Genomic DNA, 19,348 nt, shown 5'->3' with positions numbered 1-19,348 from the left:
TATTTCATCGTCGCGACACGATAGCCGGGGTATCGTCAGCAATTACCTTTTCCATCTCTTCGAATACTTCCGGCTTGGCAATTACAGCTGGCGCTTCTTCAATAATTTTCTGATGTCTTCTCTGAATGGAGCAATCACGACCGAACAACGATATCGCATTTCCATAATTATCCGCTAATAATTGAACTTCCAAGTGGCGCGCACACTTCGCCAGCTTCATAATAAATATGGGAGACCCAGGTATCTCGGTTTGTACCTGTCTGTGAACAGAATTTACAGGTTTATGGGGTAAATGTGTTTCTTCTCGACCATCTTTTATAAGTAGGTTGACCTAATACGTCCAAATAGATTATCATATTGTTGGACATTTCATTTACCTAAACAACGTAGGCAATTCTTCGGCGTTCTCTACTTTTCTGATGCCTTTACCACCACCACCTTCGCTGGCTTTCACCATGACCGGAAAACCGATTTTGTTCGCCGCCGCTAGACATTCCTCCACCGTCGAGACGCATCCTTTTTTGAACAGCTCCGACGATATCTTGATCTTCTTCCCGCTGTACTGAGCCGTCAACTCTGATCCCGACCAAGGCAATGTCGGTACATCGGCGGTTTGCGCCACTATACTGGAGGCGATTTTGTCACCGAGGGCCCACATAGCTCTCTCGGATGGCCCTGGAAGAATGTTTCTTCGTTTTAATTCGACTTCGTACACGGGACTCTTTAAACATTAGCGATCTTATTAATCATAGATTCGACTCTCGTGATCCACGAACGCACCGATGAAGCTGATGTTGTTCTTGTGAAGCAACTCCGGCAGCTTCGGGTTCTCCGAAGCGTGGCCCCATCCAGCCCACACAGCCTGGACCTGGAGTCGAATAGCGATATCGACGATCAGCTCGACGTTCGCGTAATTGTTGTTGTTCGTGCCGCCGGGCACTGGGACGTACTGGTCTGCCATTTTGATGTACTCCGCGTTCGCTTTGAGATCCTCCGGCGTGACCATCACGACGAACCGAACGGCCCGCTCGATCTTGAACATCTCGTAAGACCAACGACGTATCGAACGCATACATTTTACCGCCGCTATTCCGTTGTTCGCGATCAGCACCTGCGAAAACAGAATTTTCCTATGGTAGTTTCTTGTTCCATGCGAATAAAAGAAATGAAATCGCGTACAGTTATAATAAGCCACGAAATGCCAAGGACGGATTCGTAATTCTTTTTTCTTTTTTTTAGAAAGGAAATCTGTATTTTTGAGGTCTGCGTTACGTTCGGCGATGTCGAAACAGGTATGGAGGATCTAGCACTCAAGGTTATTCAAGGTCAGTTATAAGGCCTTGGCCGGTTAACGTCCATTGCGAAACGGTACGGGCGAGTGCCGCGTAATATGCTCGAGCCGGGCATCTGAGCGTTGAATGACCTGCTTCAGAGGGTTTATCTCTCGTTTCGAATAATCGTCTTCTATGGTTTCAATTATTGAATTACCATTTTCTTGACCAACGAGGTATTTTATTCTTTTTTTTTTAATAATATATCATGTGATGACTAGAATTATAATTAGTATCGATTATAATAAGTAATAATTATAATAATTACGATATAATAGTTATAGTGTAATAACGTATAGAATAATAAAGTCTAGTAAAAAAATATCGTAGAAACCGATCGAATGCTAGAACGCTTCAAGGGATAAAGGGCCGGCCGTTAATTTTGGGAAAAGAAAGTCGTCGTCGGTCTAGCGTTGCAGATAACGGTGCTCACCTTATTGATGACTTTGGTGCCGCCGAAACGGTGAACGAATTCCTCAGGTGTCGCAATAGTGAAGTCCTTCTCGTGGAGCCTGCTCTGTGTCTGGATCATCACCGTGCCCTGCGACATGCTGGGCCTACGGAATCAAACGAACGCAGCTTATTCGTCACCGTGCGGCCTCGTATATTTCCGAGCAAACGCAAACAATAAATTTGACACGTCCTGAACAGGACGTAGAATTCATGGAACGTCCTCTCTCTCTACTATTCGGACGGGTTCTCGTCACTCCGTGTGGTCCAAAGTTCTCTGTTCAACTTGTTACAACTCCGCCGTATCATTCCTTACCTGACACACGTTGCAGTTCGGAGACACTTCACAGAGATATATTCATTCCTCCGAGTATTTGATTCGATCACAGAATAAATATTGTCTCGATTCTTCTAATAGCTTTTTTAGCTTCGCAAAAGATCGTAACACGGAGCATATTTGTTAGTTTGTCGTGTTTAAAGGCATTGTGTCGCGGCGATCGATCCTGAGCGTTGTTTAAATTCGATCGACAAGGGATGGATAAATATTTAAAGAAAAAAAAATTACGAAAGAGACGGTAGACAAATAAAAGAAAAATTAAAAGACTGCAGAGAAGAGAAACGTAATAGAAAGTACCGTCTCTCTTGAATCATTTCAATGGATTAAAAATCAACGTTCTAAAATTCTTTCAATCTTTCTGTCACTCCGTTGTCTCGTATACGGATAAAACGCATAAAATCGTTGCCGTAATTGTGTAGGATCCTCTATCTAACGATTGCTATGGAATTATTGTTTCGTAGTCTTTTCGACGGTGTCCCGCGAGATCGTAGAGTACCGTTCGAAGAAGAACGGAGGACGGGTAGTCCCCAGGTGCACGCGCACGTAAGGGGAAATGAGAGCAACCGTTTCCCTAGATTTTTCAAGGTAATTCCTGTCATCCATTAGCGGGCGGCTACACGTGAATGACAGCCGGAGAAAGTTCTACGAACCGTTAATTTAAGCTGCTCACGCAACACCGCCATTCCTACACAACCACCCGTGACGCTTTCTGAGCCCTCTAACCGTCCGCCTCGAATATATGTTTACCCGCGGCGTCATTATTCCACGGATTCTTCTTCCGAGGCAGCGATGCACTTTGTACGCGTCGTCGGCGACCGCGTAATGTAATCGGCGTCTCATTTCAACAAGTTCCCGGCGGCCTAACAATGGATAAACAATCGGACTTTCAATTTTAAATCACTCTTAGTTTTCGATACCGTCGACCTTAACTCTGTCCGACGCGCCTCGCGAAATTCGCACTGAGGATTCTTCGAGGCGAGCGTGTTTTTCTAACAAAATTACCATAAGAATCGACGAATTTTCTGAAAAGAATTTCACGTTTTATAGAATAAATAAAAGCCTGCATTTTTATGTTCTTTTTTATTTCCTTTCTTTACGACGACCTTTTTCTAATCACGGTGTTCAATGTTTTTCATTCGGCCTTGAATATCAACGCGGTTTCGTTTAAATGAATAATTATCACGAATTATCGTTTTACTCGCGGTTTTCGGTTTATTCGTTTTTTAATTTCGCCAAGGCGCGCGCATATTATTCGCGAAATAACGTTTCAAGTTATCCTTGAATAGGCGCTTCTTTTTAGTAGGGTTAATATTATATTTTACGCGAGAACAAACGACCTCCGAGCGATATTTTAAGCGCACGTTTTGCACACAATACGAGGAACGCCTTACATACCACAAAAAAGATGTATATCATTATTGGATAAATAATTAATGGGGTCGAATATCGGTGCGGAAATAAGTATCGCAGAATATATAAGATCAGTGTAATTTCCAAGAATCTAAATAACTATTTGAAATAACTGTTCGAGATAATTGTTTCAAATAATTGCTTGGATCATTTGAAATAATTACTTGAAATAATTATTTGAAATGATCGCTTGAAATAATTATTTAAAATAATAACTTGAAGTAACCACTTGAAATTAACGCGTTATTTACGTTACTTTAACACGTTATTTACGTTACTTTAACGCGTTATTTTAAAATAATGAAACAATAGCGACCACAGCGATAGAAATAACGATTAAATAAAATACCCTATTGTTTGAAATAATTCTTGAACCAACGTTGCATCTACCTTATTAACATAAACTAAATTGCGCGAAAATGGGAGACAAATTGTTTCGGCAAGCGTACAAGAATCGTCGCGGGGAATATAAAAGTATATTACGTCAATCCAGTGGTCGAGTGTTGTTTGTCACTCGACGGCACCGTCTCCATCGTCGACAGCTGTTCCTTGGTGGCCGTTTCCGCGTGCATTTTCGACGGGCCGACGCCAGCCATCAGATTGTCCGAAGACTTCCAAATCGGATCTTTCTCTGTCCTATGAGCCAACACGAATCTTTTCATGCGTTTCATTCCGCAGCTCCCTTCCCTTTCGTCACCGGAACCAAAGATGTCAAGGATCCCCTAGACGGAGCAGCGATCTTCTTCCTCCCTGTCTCTTACTCTTCGGAGAGAAAAGACGATTTGGACGCAACGTGGACACGTTCGTCGACAGTACAATTTTTAATCAGGTGCGATTTTTAAGGTGGTGATTTTTAATCAGAAGAGCGCCCGTTCCCAGGACGGTGCTTTTAAATGTCGCGATCACCCGTCGCCGCTCCAGATCGATCATCCTCCGATCCTCCGAGGCAATCACCACTCCGCTCCAAAAAACACCGAATTCCCTCGTTTTCCTCTATCGAGTGACCGCTCGCGCGCGCGCCGGCTTTCTCAAGGTGCACGCCGCTCTGCTAGGTCGCGGACTGACTTTCCATAGGCGAATGCCTTATTTCCCTGCGACGCCGAGTTTCCTGTTCCGTCGTAGCCCGGAGAAGGAAGTCCAAGGATCACCTTTTTATCGTCCTTTCGCTCGATCATCTACGCGCAAGCCGAGCTGCTACAGAATTACTCGGCCAATGTGAAAAACTGACCGATGCTGGTATTCGCTACGCTAAATTATATCAGCTCTTCTTCGTATCGCTATTTCGCAATCTTTGGAGACGACTTCGTGGCAGATGACAGACGACTTCGTGGCAGATGACAAACGATGTCACCTTATATCGGAGATGGTTTAGCGACCAATGATTTGCTGAGAAGTCTTCGAATGTTCCGACAATGATGCGATGTTGCTGCTTGATAGATTTTGGGTTTAGGAGACAGCGTTTATTACGGTGAGGCTATGTTATAGTCGACTGTTCTTGTTATGGTCGATGGAGAGTCTTTATTATAGTTACAGTCGACAGTATTTTTTATTTATTTTTTTAATAGACAGTGCTTATTATAGTTGGCAGCGTTTTTAGTATACAGTGTTCTGTCTATATTCTTTAATCAGCACTTTTTAATCGACAGTGTTTAATCAGCACTGTATAGTCCACAGCGTTTAGCCGATATTATTTAGTGACACTGTCCAGTCGACCGCGCTCAGTCTTCAGCGTTTAATCGCATTCGCGAGCCGACACACGGAGTCCTCCGGGAATCCCGTTTCTGTGCAAATTTTCGAGCACACCGAGCATTCCGTCGCGGGACTACTTAAACGCGAATTCCGCGCGCGTTTCGCGGTGCTTCTTGCGGAGATTCGGCGGAACGCGACCTGCTTCCGTCAACCCGCACCGTTCGTCCTAAACACCATCGTGTCTCCCCCCCACACAAACAAATTTCGCGAACCTGGAAGTATTTTTTTGCTTGTGGTACACCTGTCCAAAAACGAGCCCACGTGAACGACGCACTTCCCTTTGTCTCGACGATTAATCGTCGATCATTGAACTGCGGATTTCTATAAAAATCGTCCAAGTTCAATAATACATGCGAGTCGGATGTCTTTCATCTTTGAATGATTTTAATAATTTCGTGGAGGATATTAAAATATTCTGAAAATTTTCTCGCGTCTTTAGAGGTTTAATAATTAATCTATTAGTGAGATATTGTCATGCAATTTTTTCAAATATTAGATACCCTTTCGCGATGGATAAAGATAAATAAAATAGATGAATTTAATATTGTTTAACGGTGGTTAAATTTAACGAACGTTGGTAAAGCGTTAGTCGCGAAGCTCGAAGACCGTTGATAACGAGTCGACGATAATAATCGGTACGCGACGCGAGCGATGTCTGCTATTGTGCAGACATGCCGCAACAGCTATATGAATCTTGTGGTTAACGATTATAAATAGAACGCGGGGTTTATGCAATACAGTTCGGCGCCGCTGTAAAAATCCTGTTATCAAGGAACAAAATTGAAAGTGTTGCGCTGCACCGCGTTGGAACGCGTTCCTCTCGGCGGACTTGTCCGACCGAAATAAATCCTGACACTGGTCCCTCGCAAAGGAACACGGACAATTTTTGCATAAAAATCCGCAGGTCTGCCAACCGAGAGAATGAAAAAATATTCTGCTTAATAACGCGATCCGGAAAACTCGATTATTTCAACACGAACACCTACCACCATCGGTCGAACACGACCGGTCACGAATTTTTCATAATTATCAAAGCGGCGGGGCTGCTACCACTGTAAATTGTTCAAACAAATTTCTCACGACGCGCGCGCACTATTACAAAAATCGGTTTTCAAATGAATTCTATCTCGCGCAGCAACACTTGTTCCATTCGCTTTCGGGTCCTCGGCAGGTCTAACGCGCCGTTTAAAAAGGACCTAACTTCGCCGTGACGTTTTCGCTATTCGTCCAAAGAGAGACACCCCAATGGGATCCCGTAGCCACTGGGCGAATTGTGTCGAAACGGAGGAACCCCGGAAACACGCGGTTATTTTCAATTTATTTTAAAGCACCTAGCCGAGGACTACGGGGCCCAAAACGACGTAAGCGTTCATCCCGAACCTGATTGGTTGGATCATCGAACGGGGGTCCGAAACGAAATCACATGGCGTTCCGCGATACGGATCTCTCGGTAGAGCGGGTCTCTCGCGAAGCGCGCCTCGTCTAGCATTCTTAGGAGGCCCATTGGCCACTGGCGACCTGCAAGGTGGACGATTCATTCCATCCCGATCTTTTCCCCTACCTTTTGTAACTGGTTACACGAGGAAGTAACGACGTGCCTACCGCGGCCAAAGTGAACGGACATTCGAAATCTTCTTCGTGCGCTATCTCGGCCGACGCCGCCGCCGCCGTCGCCGCGACGCGTTTCTCCATTTTTCCTTCTTTCCCTTCGAAACTCGAACCGCTCGCCGCGGTGATCGATTCACGCAATCGCGAATCAGGCCTGTCTGATCGACGTGCCCTCGCGTGTAAACAGCATTGTTGTATGTTGTATATCGCGGCCGATGTCGCGTGTCGCGCCAACAAAGAACACGTAATTGCCAAGAGCCGAGGAATGACTTGGATTCTTCCGGACGCTAATTGCCATAATCGCGTCATTATGGCAATCATCATTGCCACAGCTGATCGGAGGCCGGTTGAATTTTTAATAAAATAAAGGGTATATATATATATATAAGGTTTTCGGTTCGACTCGTTCCGCTCAATTTTTCTCCACAGCTCGAACTCGATTCACACCAATTTGTATCGCGCTCGACGATTTTCATTTTACGTCGATCCGACGTAATTGATTTACCCTCGTTCAAGCTTAATCACGTTAATTTCATTTCGTTCGCGATCTTATTTCGATCGAATCCGATTTACGACCGATTCCGTTTCAATCACGCCTTCCTCGATTTTATTCAGGACGGTTTCGAATTTTTTATTCGCGTCGATTTCATTTTTATTACGTTCACCGAATTTTCGCGCGAATGCCACGGCCTTGCTCGAAACGCATCAATTAATGCCGCGATTAGCACACGGTCGCGGGTATATTTGTACAAAAGATTCGCGCGGCACGTTGAAAATATGCTCGCCTCGCGTCGTAGCAACGATCCATTATTACCGTAATCGATTTATCAGCTATAAATAATAGCCACGAATTTCTAGAAATTTCTCCTTTAACCGGACGATAAGCCCCGGCGTATTATCTCTCGTCGCGTTTCGAGACGTCGCTGTGCCATAGAAATGCCGCGTGAGAACCGCGCGTATCTTTTCGGGAAGTTGTGGGAACGAGCGAAATGGACGAAACGAAGTGAACGAAATTCATAACGGAACTTTTAACAGTTAGAATTTTATCACCGCGGAATATACTGTCGCCGGCGACGCGCGCAAGTGCATTCGCTGTACGTACACAAATTACTATTCTTCGAGGAACTAAGGAAATGTATTAAGATAATTGTCTGTGAATTTGAGACGCGTGGGAGATATTAGCATTCTTGGATTCTTAAATGTCAATTAATATTAATATTATTCTATTCTACTATATTATGTTGTATAATATTTATTATATAATTGTGTAATATTAATATTACGTTACAATATTAATTTCAACAGATTTTTTACAGCCTGTAGGTATCGTTATTTAATTGTCATATTTCCGAGTGAAATACCGAAGGCTTATTTTATGGAAATTGATGAGTAGAATTTGAATAAATTATTTTCACACGCCAAGCATTTAGAAATGCAAACAAGAAATTATCGTGCGAAATTCCGACAAAATCTTCGCCGGATCCCTAGAAACGAACCACACCGCGCGGTGTCTCTTTAATCGAAATTCTGCCGAAGTCTATTCGCTCACCTGTAACCGCCGAAAAAGCTGTGCATTCGTTCGTCACCAAGTGGCACACGCGTCGCGATCCAATTTAAATTCGTCATTGAAAATCACTCGCTTCTGATGCCCCCGGACGCCGCCGCGCTACCGAAAGCGCATTGTCCCCGCTTTCTCCCGCGTATCCACGGTATCGCGTTCGATACGGTTGCAGGTGTTTTTTTTATCGAAAATTTATCGGTTTCTTTTATTTTATCGCGTGCACCACCCTTCGGTCGCGACATTAATCCTTTCGCGGGCCAAATTCACCATCTCGCCGATTAAATTAACCTTTTGTCTTCGATCGTCCTAATTAAAATCAGTCTAAAGATTCCAATTACAAAAGTTTGCATTAAAATTTACAAATAATCACTTTATTAATAATTCTTGCTGGTCTCTACCCGCAACAATCTGACGTCGTAACGACGCATACGCTATGCTTCAACTATCATTATACGCGAAGACGCGTCTAATCAAATCTCGCCGTTCAATTCAAGGCAACCTAATTCGTTTCCTATCTTATCTTCGGTAAAATCATGCTCGTTAGGACAGGGCAATCTAAATGTTCCGTGTAAAATATGTTAAGTTAACAATCGATTGTAATTTTGTCGACTCGATTCCCGACGATCGATGGAACGTGTATCGATCGCCGATTAATCGACGCCCGAATGCGTCGATCGACGAAAATGATTCGTCGATTCTGGGAAGACTGTTAATAATGTTTCCAGTTTATTATATCTTTGCGCGACGATTATTTTCCGTTAAACGGTGAGATGCTGAAATATTGGGATTACTTAATTTTACAGAGACATTTTTAAATGTATCATGGAACACGGTTAATAACAAGTCGAGCTTATCAGCCGTGAGAAGGCAATTTTCATTCTCGACGTTCACGGACTGTCTACGACTATGAATAGCCGTGTGTATTTGTTCGGTTCGATTAAAATGCAATGAGAACGTTCTATTGTGAGAGAAAATGATCGCACCGAATGGAACGATTTAAATCCATGAGGCTTCTGAATACGGAAGTGAATCGATGATTAAAGAATTCATCGAGCGGCCGCGAACGAGACACGCATTGTGTTGACTCAAGCAGGACAGAAGAATGCGCTTACTCTCGAGTTTCTAGCGCGACATTCTTAAACCTCTCGTTAAACTGTACCAATTCATCGGCGCGCGAATGAAACGCTCGCGTTGCATTTCGAAGCCGTTCGAACGTCCTACCCGGATAACATTGTTCCAAATTGGGACAATATAAAAAACGAAAATCACTTTGTGAGACAATGTCCGCGTGATTACTATAACCGCGAGATTTAATGAAATTTACAATTTTTTTAAATCGCAACGAATTGCAAATTAATACATCGACGATTTAAAATTTTTTAGATCTCGACGAATTAAAGTTTGACTGAAAATCCTTTGATAAATCTTAATAAATTAAAAACAATGTAAACGACAATATTGAGATCTTCGTAGCGACCTGCTGTTCTAAATTGCGACTACCCTAGTCGATCCGCAAACATTAATTTCTCGGTGAAAATACTTTGTCGGTTCGAGGAAGTCGAGATTTACGCACGGGAGGCAAACCCAAGTGGGGATAACCCCTCCTCTGTCGAGCGCCGCACCATCGGAGGCAACGTGCTCTAAAATTTTCATTTCGCGTCGAGCCAGCGAGCTCGACGGATATCTCCGCGGCCCCCTCGGATTATTAATTCTATCTCTAATTAAAATGTCTCGTTACTTTCAGGCCAGCTTCTACGTCGGATTAAACATTTCGCGGAATGATCCACGCTTCGAACCTTTTCGCTAATTCCCTTGTTTACGAAACTTTTCCAACGCGTTTCCATTTTCATGGAATTCTCGCCGCTCTTATCCCCCGGGGAATGTCTCTGTCAAAAAAAATCCGATAACTCGGGAAGAAAAAATCGTGGGCGAACTTTTTGATGGTCGACGCGAAGAGAAAACCAGCCGCTTTAATCTCATCGCGAAACGATCCGCCGGAAAAATTTATTAAACTTTCTGCAAACGATCGAAGCTGGAGAAGTTTTTGGGGGTGTAAAATTACCCGTCCAGCACCCTCGCATTTCGCATGCTTTTTTAGCATCGCGTGCGAGTAGAAATGCATTGGAAAATAAAATCGAAACGGGGGTTGAAAAGTAGAGGGTTCGCTCTTTGAAATGAGCGAGAGTTCTTCTTTGCGCGATTTTTTTTAACGAAGTTACAGCAGTTCGAACATTGACTGTTTTACGAGCGAGAATGTGTTTCGTCCCTTAATTTTAACTTGAAGTTCTTATTATAACAATGTATATTATATGTATGCTACGACTTGTATGCTTCAAAAATTATGTAATTTTGACTAGCTAGGCTATTTTTATCCAAATGTGTCGCGACACCGTCCGGACGGTTATTGGATCACGGCTCTCGTTTGAAACTCTCCGGAAGCGAATCTTCATCCCCTAAATTGTCTTCGGCTTTCATTTAAAAATCTTCGGCCTGTTAACGGTCGCCAGGGGATTCCTCGGGCCACTTCTGATTCCCATCCAGAAGTTTCCCCGGAAGGTTGTACTCCGGTTCACCCCGTCTTCGAAAGTTTTCGCGACCGCGGCGTCCTCGAGGCCGCGAGTTTTGACTGCTCGAAGCCATTGAAAGGGTACTTCCTCCAATGACACTAATCTACCTCAACGCTTCTTTGTCTTAATGGGCTAGCTCGCCGTGCGTGAAGCACCCGTACATGCGATGCGGCTCTCTATAAGCCACAAAAGTGCAGTGAACGATGGCAGCCATGCGCTTTCAAACAGTTGTTCCGAAATTGAAAAGTTATGAATTCTCGACGGTAAATTTCAACGTGGAATATCAAACGTTGTCAACGTCGTTTTATCGTTGAAACTTCTCTAAACCATACGAATTATCCCAGCGAAACTTTGAAATTATCCGAGCGATTTTATCTTGATAAGTTCACCAGTTGTCTAAGCCGTTACATCGTAAAATCAGTCAAGGCTGTTTTACCATTAACAGCCATTTCCATTTCTATTTTACGTTTTGCCATTAGACAAGAGAACATTGTGAAAACGATCGTACATTAAATTTCGTGAGTTAACACGACCGTTTTATCGTGAAAGGTTACAATTTGTCGACCGCGTTTTCGCCGCGACAAAATTACGAACAATCAACGCCATATTATCGCGAAAAATTACGAACAGTCAACGCCATTTTATCGCGAACGGTTACGCGCAGTCATTGCCGCTGAAAACCGAAAATGATGTAAGCTATTTCATTGCCAGGAACGAACGGTCGCCGTTGTCATTTTACCACTAATGCTGCAAAAAATTAATCAGGAGAAAATAAATGATCGCTACGGTTCCATTGTGTTCGCGGAGGGGACGAACACGATTTTCGGTTTTACATCGCCGGAAGACGTAACATGAATACGGATACTCCATCATTGACAGAGCGGCTCGTGAATATTGAACGACGTACAATACGAACAAGTCATAAGGTGAACCGCGCTTCCGCGCGCACCTTGGTGGGAGGCGGACAGTTTTCACGATTACGTGTGTTACAAAAGGCTCGGGAGACGTCGGCTACGCATTCTAGACCTTGTCCAAGAACTTCAAAGTCCAGTCGCCGTTTCGTTATTCACGCATTCAGAAAACAGCGTCACGTAACGATAACCGAGAGAAGACGAAAACCGTTTAAATACGGCGGCGACGGAGCCCCGTTTTTCCAGCCATGAATTCGAAATTTCTAGGCGCCTGCTCGGTCAAAGATATTACATTATTACCGGAAACTGCGAAAATTAATTTTATCGATTTTGTTCGAAATCAATATTTTAATAAAGTCGACGCACGATTCTCATCAAGCTATTCTATCCTTTTAATTTCAATCTCATCTTCTGATTTATTTTTCTAATTTTAACTTTATAATTCCTAACTTAACTCCGATTGTTCATTTAGAACTTTTCGAACCCCTATACCGATGAATCATCTCCCTTTTACCAACGTCGACGAACCGTCTAAGTATGCAGAGCCACTGCGAACACGTTTACTCTCTTGTTCCCTGAAGATCGAATAATCCGAAGGATTGAAACCAAGGTGCTTTCTAAATAAACTGACCGCAATTTTCGCGGATCAAGTTCCACAGTCAAGCACGTTCCATACACGAACCGTCGACATATTGTGAACGAGAACGATTCTACAAACAATCGTGATACGTAGATTTCGCTACGAATACCATTCACTTTCTTCTCTTCTTACAGGCAATAATGCAGGATTAAAAGTAAAACGTTAAAAGCGAGGCGCTTTCTAAACAATCGCGCGAAGTTTGCGGTTCAAATATTACATAAATTATTATTATTATTATTATTGGTATTATTGTCGTCATAGCTAGTATTCTAACAAGCTTCGTGTACAAGTTTACGCCATAATTAATTACGCCATTAAGTCAATCATCCAGCCAAAATCGTCGAACATTAAATGTCACATACAATTAAATATCTTTAAATATTAAATATTTCAAAGCTATCCACCCAAACGATCGAAGATAAATCTCTCGACAAAATCCGCCAAATCTCTCGTCCTCTCGCGATCGAATAATCCGACCAATTAAAACGAAACTGTTCACGGAAGAGCGTGAACCACCCTCGGCGGTTCAAAGTGGCCTGTGGTCGGACACGTTCCACGGTCGATGGGGGTGTAAGGGAAAAGCGGGTGGGAGCGTTGGACGCGAAGAGGAATAAAAAAAAAAAAAAGAACAGAAATAAAAATCACCTGAGCCGCCTGCGACGTTCGACCAATCCCGGAAACTCATTCTGCTGCACCTGGACGGAGGTCGGATCGAACCCATCGGACGGGAAGATATCCTCGATCTCCAATTCCTCGGACGGATCGGGCGCCCCGACCACGAAGCTTACTGGATTTTCCGACATGGTAACGGGGGACTTGACAATAACGTCCTCTCCCGATTCCTGTTGGCCGGGCGGCTCGCTGTCTACGCGGTCGGCGTTACCTTCAAAACAGTCGACGTGCACGTGTCAAGAACAATCTTGGTCCGACTTACGGCGCCCCCGTGTACGCGCACACTTCTCTCGTTTTTCACCCGGCATTTGCATAATTATTTAGAAGCGAGTTCCACCGCGAGTTCTCCACCTTTTGCTATTCATTCGCCCGTAGAACCGCGCGCGATTCCAATACACGCGTGCCCCGCCTCTCGCGTCTCTGTTCCCGCCATTTTCGGTGCCCGGATAACGCGAGGACCACTCTCGCTACATATTTCCCGATAAATCTTCAGACGCGTGCCTCGAAGCAATAACACGTCGAAAATTGGACTAAACGATTCGGTATTAGCTGCGTCAACGTATCACTATCTTAGATAAAGTCCAGATATTTTTTTCGACGATAATATCATTGTCAAAAATCAAAGACACATACCTCGGCTCGAAGTACACAGGACTAATATACAAAATCCGGTTGCTGACAACTATGAAGCTCTCAGAGAGCGTGCGAGCGACGTCCGCGTCTAGCACCCTTCGGCACGGGGTGTGCTACCCCGCAACAAACGCGTGAACTTTTGCGAGAGTGGTCCCGTAACCGTCGAGGCGTAACGACATCATTTGCACGCGAAACTTCCGAACGATCCGGCCGGTGTACCCGTTCATGCCAAAAACAAGCCGCATGCACCCAAGCTCTAATGTCCCCCCCGGCGGGACGACGATCGTTTCAATTTTTCTTTTTTCTCGCAAGTCGGCGTACGATCTCGTCGCGGTTTCGCGCGGCGAAATGAACCCGTGATGTTTTTGAATACGGAATTAGCAGTGTCCCGATGAAGGAAATAGACAAGGCGCGAGTGACAGCGTGGACATAACCGTGGACATCACCCCACCATGCGACGCAGATTAATGTCCACAGGAAAAAATGGCAGGGTCACTTTCTGGACACGTTAGTCGGTCGTTAATATGGAAATAAAGGTGACATTAGCATAGGTTATTTACTAGCCGGGATTGTTTGGGCACCATACGATTACGTAAGAGGCCCGATGAGGTAATAATAACACACGCTCGCGCGTTTCACTTTCACGGACACCATATCGATCGATTTTTTTAGAAACACCAAGCCGGTGAGAAGCCACCGCCACCATACACGAGTGCGCTATACCACCGTGTTCTACCTTATGGTGCGCCGTACCCTATCCTACGGTACGGCGTGTCTTACGTTAGCAGGTTTTATTATTGTTCTATCTTTCTCTAGCGTTGACCAGAGCTGGACATATATTCGACTCGATCTCTCCGCTAAATGTTTTTCAAAGATAATTATCCGAACGAATAATTCCTAGCCGAATAAAATATTGGACTAAAAATGATTCGTATTGTTCGTTATACATATATTATTCTACGTGAGTATTCGAATAATTTTTTGTTCTAATAAAGAGCGCGAATGTTGCGAAATGATTGGAATAGAGATCGCAAAATTATGCGAATAGAAATTGCAGATTTATTCGAACAGAGATTTAAAATCATTTGAATAATAATATGACTATTATTCTTATTCTTATCGAGTGGTTTTTTTTTGTGGATATTTTTACTGTATTTAACGATTGATCTATCTACTCGAAATAATGAAATCGAAATGAGCATGAAACGAAATGATTAATATTTCATACACAGTGTTGATAGTATTATTATAATAACCCCTTTTGCAGTGCGATTATAGTACACATTTTTAATGGTACAATTATGCTACAATTTTTAAGATGACACAATTATGGTACACTTTTTTAACGCTGCAATTATGGCACAATTTTCCAACAGTGCAATTCTGACACGTTTCGGTGAAATTTGGTCAACACCATAATTATGCCAGCTTCGAAAAAGAAACCGCGCTGAAATCCATTTTTCGAAGACTCTTTTCGATAAATATTACACGGCTCTGAATAAATATTACCCTCTCGTTTACCCGTTAGTACAGGCAAGACAAAAAGTGTTACATTAACATAGGTCGTTCCAGGTGTTCCGCGAGAAAGTTTCCGGTAAAAAAGACGGAATTACCGTGAAAACGGTAACGAATTTATGGTCGCTGTACGACGCGGGATTAGCAGCGGAACGCTAACGAAAGTCCGCGCGTTCGACGGGCTCGCGAGACCACGGTCACTGGTAAAAAAGACAGCGTGGTCCGTAGTCGTCGCTTCGTTGTAAACATGACCGATATTTATTCCCACGTCCGTGTCCTAGGGGAGACATCACGATACCGTTTCTCCTTGTATTTTGCATTTACTGTTACAGCCTCTCTCTCTCTCTCTTTTCTGCGTCGAACAAAGCACGCGCGACGGACGATTGTGCAATGGTTCTCTCGCCTTTACTTATACTTACAAACGAACCAGATAAACGCGTAATCACATACCGAACTTGTCATGATAATGTATGCCGAAAACAATGCTGCACTATTGCGGCGAGCTTCATTCCCCCTTTTTTTGTTTCTCTCCCGTTCGGCATCGCTGAAGCCACAGCGACGCGTCGGCCGTCGTTCTTCGCACACGCAATTAAGTGAACGTTGAGAAAAATAGCGGACGAATCAGGCGAATCACATGTCCGGCGAAGATACTACGATATACGCGTGTCTCACTCTCGAGATGAAACCGCGAAACTACTCGGCCGCGTTTATCGCGCTTATTGCGATGAGAGACATGTGCGCGATAGCAGGTTCCTCCGATGTCTTTCGGGTGTCTTGGCGAAGGAACATGAGTCGCATTTTTTAACAGAATAGTTCCATTCTCTTTTCGCTTTTTTAATCATTCATATAAATAAAAATATTGTTTCTCGAATTCGTTATAATAATTGAGATTTCTGGGCAAATTTCGCGATAGATTGAATACGGTGAAACGAAACGAAAGTTTTAAAAGTTCACGTTTGACCGAGTAGCTTCACCTCTGGAATCACCTGACCAAGACACTGACCCAGAAATTCACCTGTTTCCGCGATCTCGAGAGTCGCCAATCTCGAACGCTTCCGTTCGAAGCGGATCTATGATTCATGTGATAGTGAATTTCATGGCTAAATGTGTAGAATGTAACGAGAATTTGAAAGCTGCTGCAATGTCGGTTTACTTAATCAATTTCGTGTGACATGTTGCTCGAAATATCCGTAGAATTTATTCCTCGAATATAATTGTAATTGAACTATGCCTCGAATAAAATTGTATTCGAACTACTCTTCGAATAAAATTCTACTCGAACAATTAATTCAAAGTATGAAAATGAAATTGCACTCGAAGAATCGAGTCTGAACACCAGTCAACTAAACTTCTGTTCGAATAGGCTCTGTTCAAAAAGTGCCCAGCTCTAGTTCACACATCCCGTATATCCCCGCTTCGTGCGTATCACCAACGAAAGCCGAACACAATGAGAAACTGATGGAGGTTGTTCAGTAAGCTCATCTAACCCCGGAGAAGCCAAGATACCAATAGTGGAGAGACTGGGGAAGAGCGTGCAAGGGATGAAGCGACTGCGGGCGGGGTATTCGACAATTTTCGGTACTAGAATCTCGCGAGATCGGGTTGAGCATGATCGAGTTGGGACACGGAAGCAGTGACACAAAAATTTCGGGTACCCTATGTCGACGTCGAGTCAAATAGTGCACGAAGGAGATAACTTATCGGCTCGATCTAAGCACAACTTAACCCGACACCGATGTTGCGTACCCGAAAATGATAAAAGTTAGGATTACGAAGAATCACAAAGGTTAGAGAAATTACAAAATTATAAAAGCATCAGAAACTTTCAAAGACCCGATATCTGAAGCTGAGAAAAAATGATCACCCAGCCACCCCTAATGCTAGCGGTGAAGAGAAAGATTAATCAAACTCGCTGGTCGAAGGTGGGGGGCGGAAGCTGCGGCAGTGGAAGCGTCGGCGTGGAAGCGCAGCCCAGCTGAGAATACCCGGATGTTACTCACCCTCTATCCTGCTACGACCGCACACCAAAAGAACAGTTCGCAAAATGTCAGACCGCCACCCTTCCTGGATCCGATCCGGGAGAATCTGTCCAAGGCGCGTGTATCTGCGGGCAAGTTCAGCGAGAGAGAAGCCGAGAAGGACGATGAACGAAGTAACGAGCAACGGTTGGAGAAGCGCTTCGGGAGTCAGTTTGGCGATCGTGATCGTGACCTTGAAAGAATTGTTGAAACCGATCATGCGGCCGCCGCCGGTCGCGTCGCCCCAGGCGACCTCTGACCGAGTTTTTCAGGTCGACGATATTCTGAACACTTCACCCTCGATAGCACGAATCTGAGCGCGCGGGCCGGACCGGGTCATGACATGACCGACGCTCGACCACACAATCGGAAAGCGGCTCGTGCCAGGCTTGATCATCGCCGACCCGGGAGTCGAATGGAATATTACAAGGCCCGTCGAACATTGATACCGGAGAGTCGCGCGTACCGAAAAACGATCATCGCCGGCACGATCCGTTCGAGATAACGACGCCCTATATTCGGCCCGAGAAGCGAGAACGGTCGCGGACGTTAACGGGTGGACAGGTAGCAGATTATGGTTGCAGATTAATGGAGCCCGGTTGCTCCGAGGTGGTGGCCGATTGCTCTCTAGTATTCCTTCATTTCCGATAGGGGTGGAGATAATTTTGAAACACTGTTACAGAAAATTGTAAAACAGAAGTGAATAATATTTGGAAAAATACCATTTCATTCGACGCTTGAATTAACAAATGAATTAGAAATTACTTGTGAGTATATTTCTCGTCTGCTGTTTAACCCCAAGAGTGACACCTTTGAGGAGCCATTAAAAATGGTTACGTAACGTTTCAAGATAACTTTACTAATCGTATTTGTTTATATTTTGGAGAATCGTTAAAACTGGTCCACGAGTCACAAAATTCATGCGTACGAGATCCGCTAAATTTAATTGTATTTTGTCACAGTATTTCAAAAATTTTTCTCAGCATACTAAATTCAGTGGCTGCAAGGAAAAACGTCGCGCGTCACCTGTGTTCACTTTCAAGACATTGTTTGCTCAACACTTAGATCCCCGGAGCACTAAAAAGTACATGTCGTTTCCTATTAGTTCGTAGAAATATCAATTCGAGCGGGCATTTGTTCTGATTTGCCACTGAAGTGATACAGCAACATTCGTCGCAAGTAATAACAAATATATTGAACGAACAACTCGGAAATTGATCTTACATCACCACGAGTTGCTAACCACGATAAAAATCGTCCGAAGAAATAACAGATAAATCGACCGAATAACTGGCGAATAAATCTCCGCGTTCCGAACAATCACGAATTAACAAATCAGCGAGGTTTCGACGCGTTCCGCAAACCCAGTGTTAAAGTTCCGACCACTAACTGCTTCGTATCACAATGCGTTTTCCCGATGCTTTCCGACGAACACGCGAGAGAACACGTACATTCTATCACACGGACAACACAGGATCCGAATTCCCCCGGGATCACAAGACACGCGGCGTTTTTCACCTTATCAAGGAAAAGCTCGCGTAATCCGCGCCACATCTCGCTGTATTTTCTCTCGCGAAAAGAAGCGACCACCTCGGCGACTCTGGGGAAGGGGTTAAATCGGGGGGGCCGGTGAGAACGTATCTGGGAGAAACACGGTGCCCGCGGAACGATTAAGAAATGAACAATGTACCGAGGAAAGTGTCCAGAAGTCCCCGAATCATACCAGATACGGTCTCGTCGCTGATTCCTCGACTGTGCTCGGCTCTTTGTCGCAGGGTTCTGTTTGTCTAAAACCGTGACAACGGCCTCGGTCGGTCGCGGTTCCTAACCACGGACGAGCCTGAAATTGCCAGAAGAAAAGAACGGATTGCTGTCCGGCTGCGTGGATACACTTGTGCGGCGGTTGCTCGTCGGGTCTCGGCACGCGCCGATCTCTCTGCGGAAGG

The 19,348-nt window shown here is 44.2% G+C and overlaps 1 protein-coding gene across 6 annotated transcripts in view; it reads right to left on the bottom strand.

Annotated features, from left to right (window-relative positions):
• Window positions 1–19,348, bottom strand: part of Acc (acetyl-CoA carboxylase) — a 33,043-nt gene that overhangs the window by 7,082 nt on the left and 6,613 nt on the right. Inside the window, exons 1-7 of one of the 6 annotated variants that reach the window (XM_078195085.1) lie at window positions 19,126–19,258; window positions 17,385–17,595; window positions 13,210–13,447; window positions 1,765–1,888; window positions 781–1,111; window positions 378–675; window positions 47–260 (exon numbers count right to left, since the gene is read on the bottom strand). In XM_078195085.1, coding sequence (XP_078051211.1) covers window positions 47–260; window positions 378–675; window positions 781–1,111; window positions 1,765–1,888; window positions 13,210–13,367 — 1,125 coding nt within the window. In that variant the 5' untranslated portion in view covers window positions 13,368–13,447; window positions 17,385–17,595; window positions 19,126–19,258. Of the gene's footprint in view, window positions 1–46; window positions 261–377; window positions 676–780; window positions 1,112–1,764; window positions 1,889–4,011; window positions 5,034–13,209; window positions 13,448–17,384; window positions 17,596–19,092; window positions 19,259–19,348 lie in introns of those variants that run through there. The other 5 variants (XM_078195087.1, XM_078195084.1, XM_078195088.1 and 2 more) reach the window with 5 other exon arrangements.

Source organism: Augochlora pura, chromosome 11, assembly GCF_028453695.1.
Source record: "Augochlora pura isolate Apur16 chromosome 11, APUR_v2.2.1, whole genome shotgun sequence".
Lineage (NCBI taxonomy): Eukaryota > Metazoa > Arthropoda > Insecta > Hymenoptera > Halictidae > Augochlora > Augochlora pura.
This window is presented reverse-complemented; position numbering and strand designations above follow the sequence as displayed.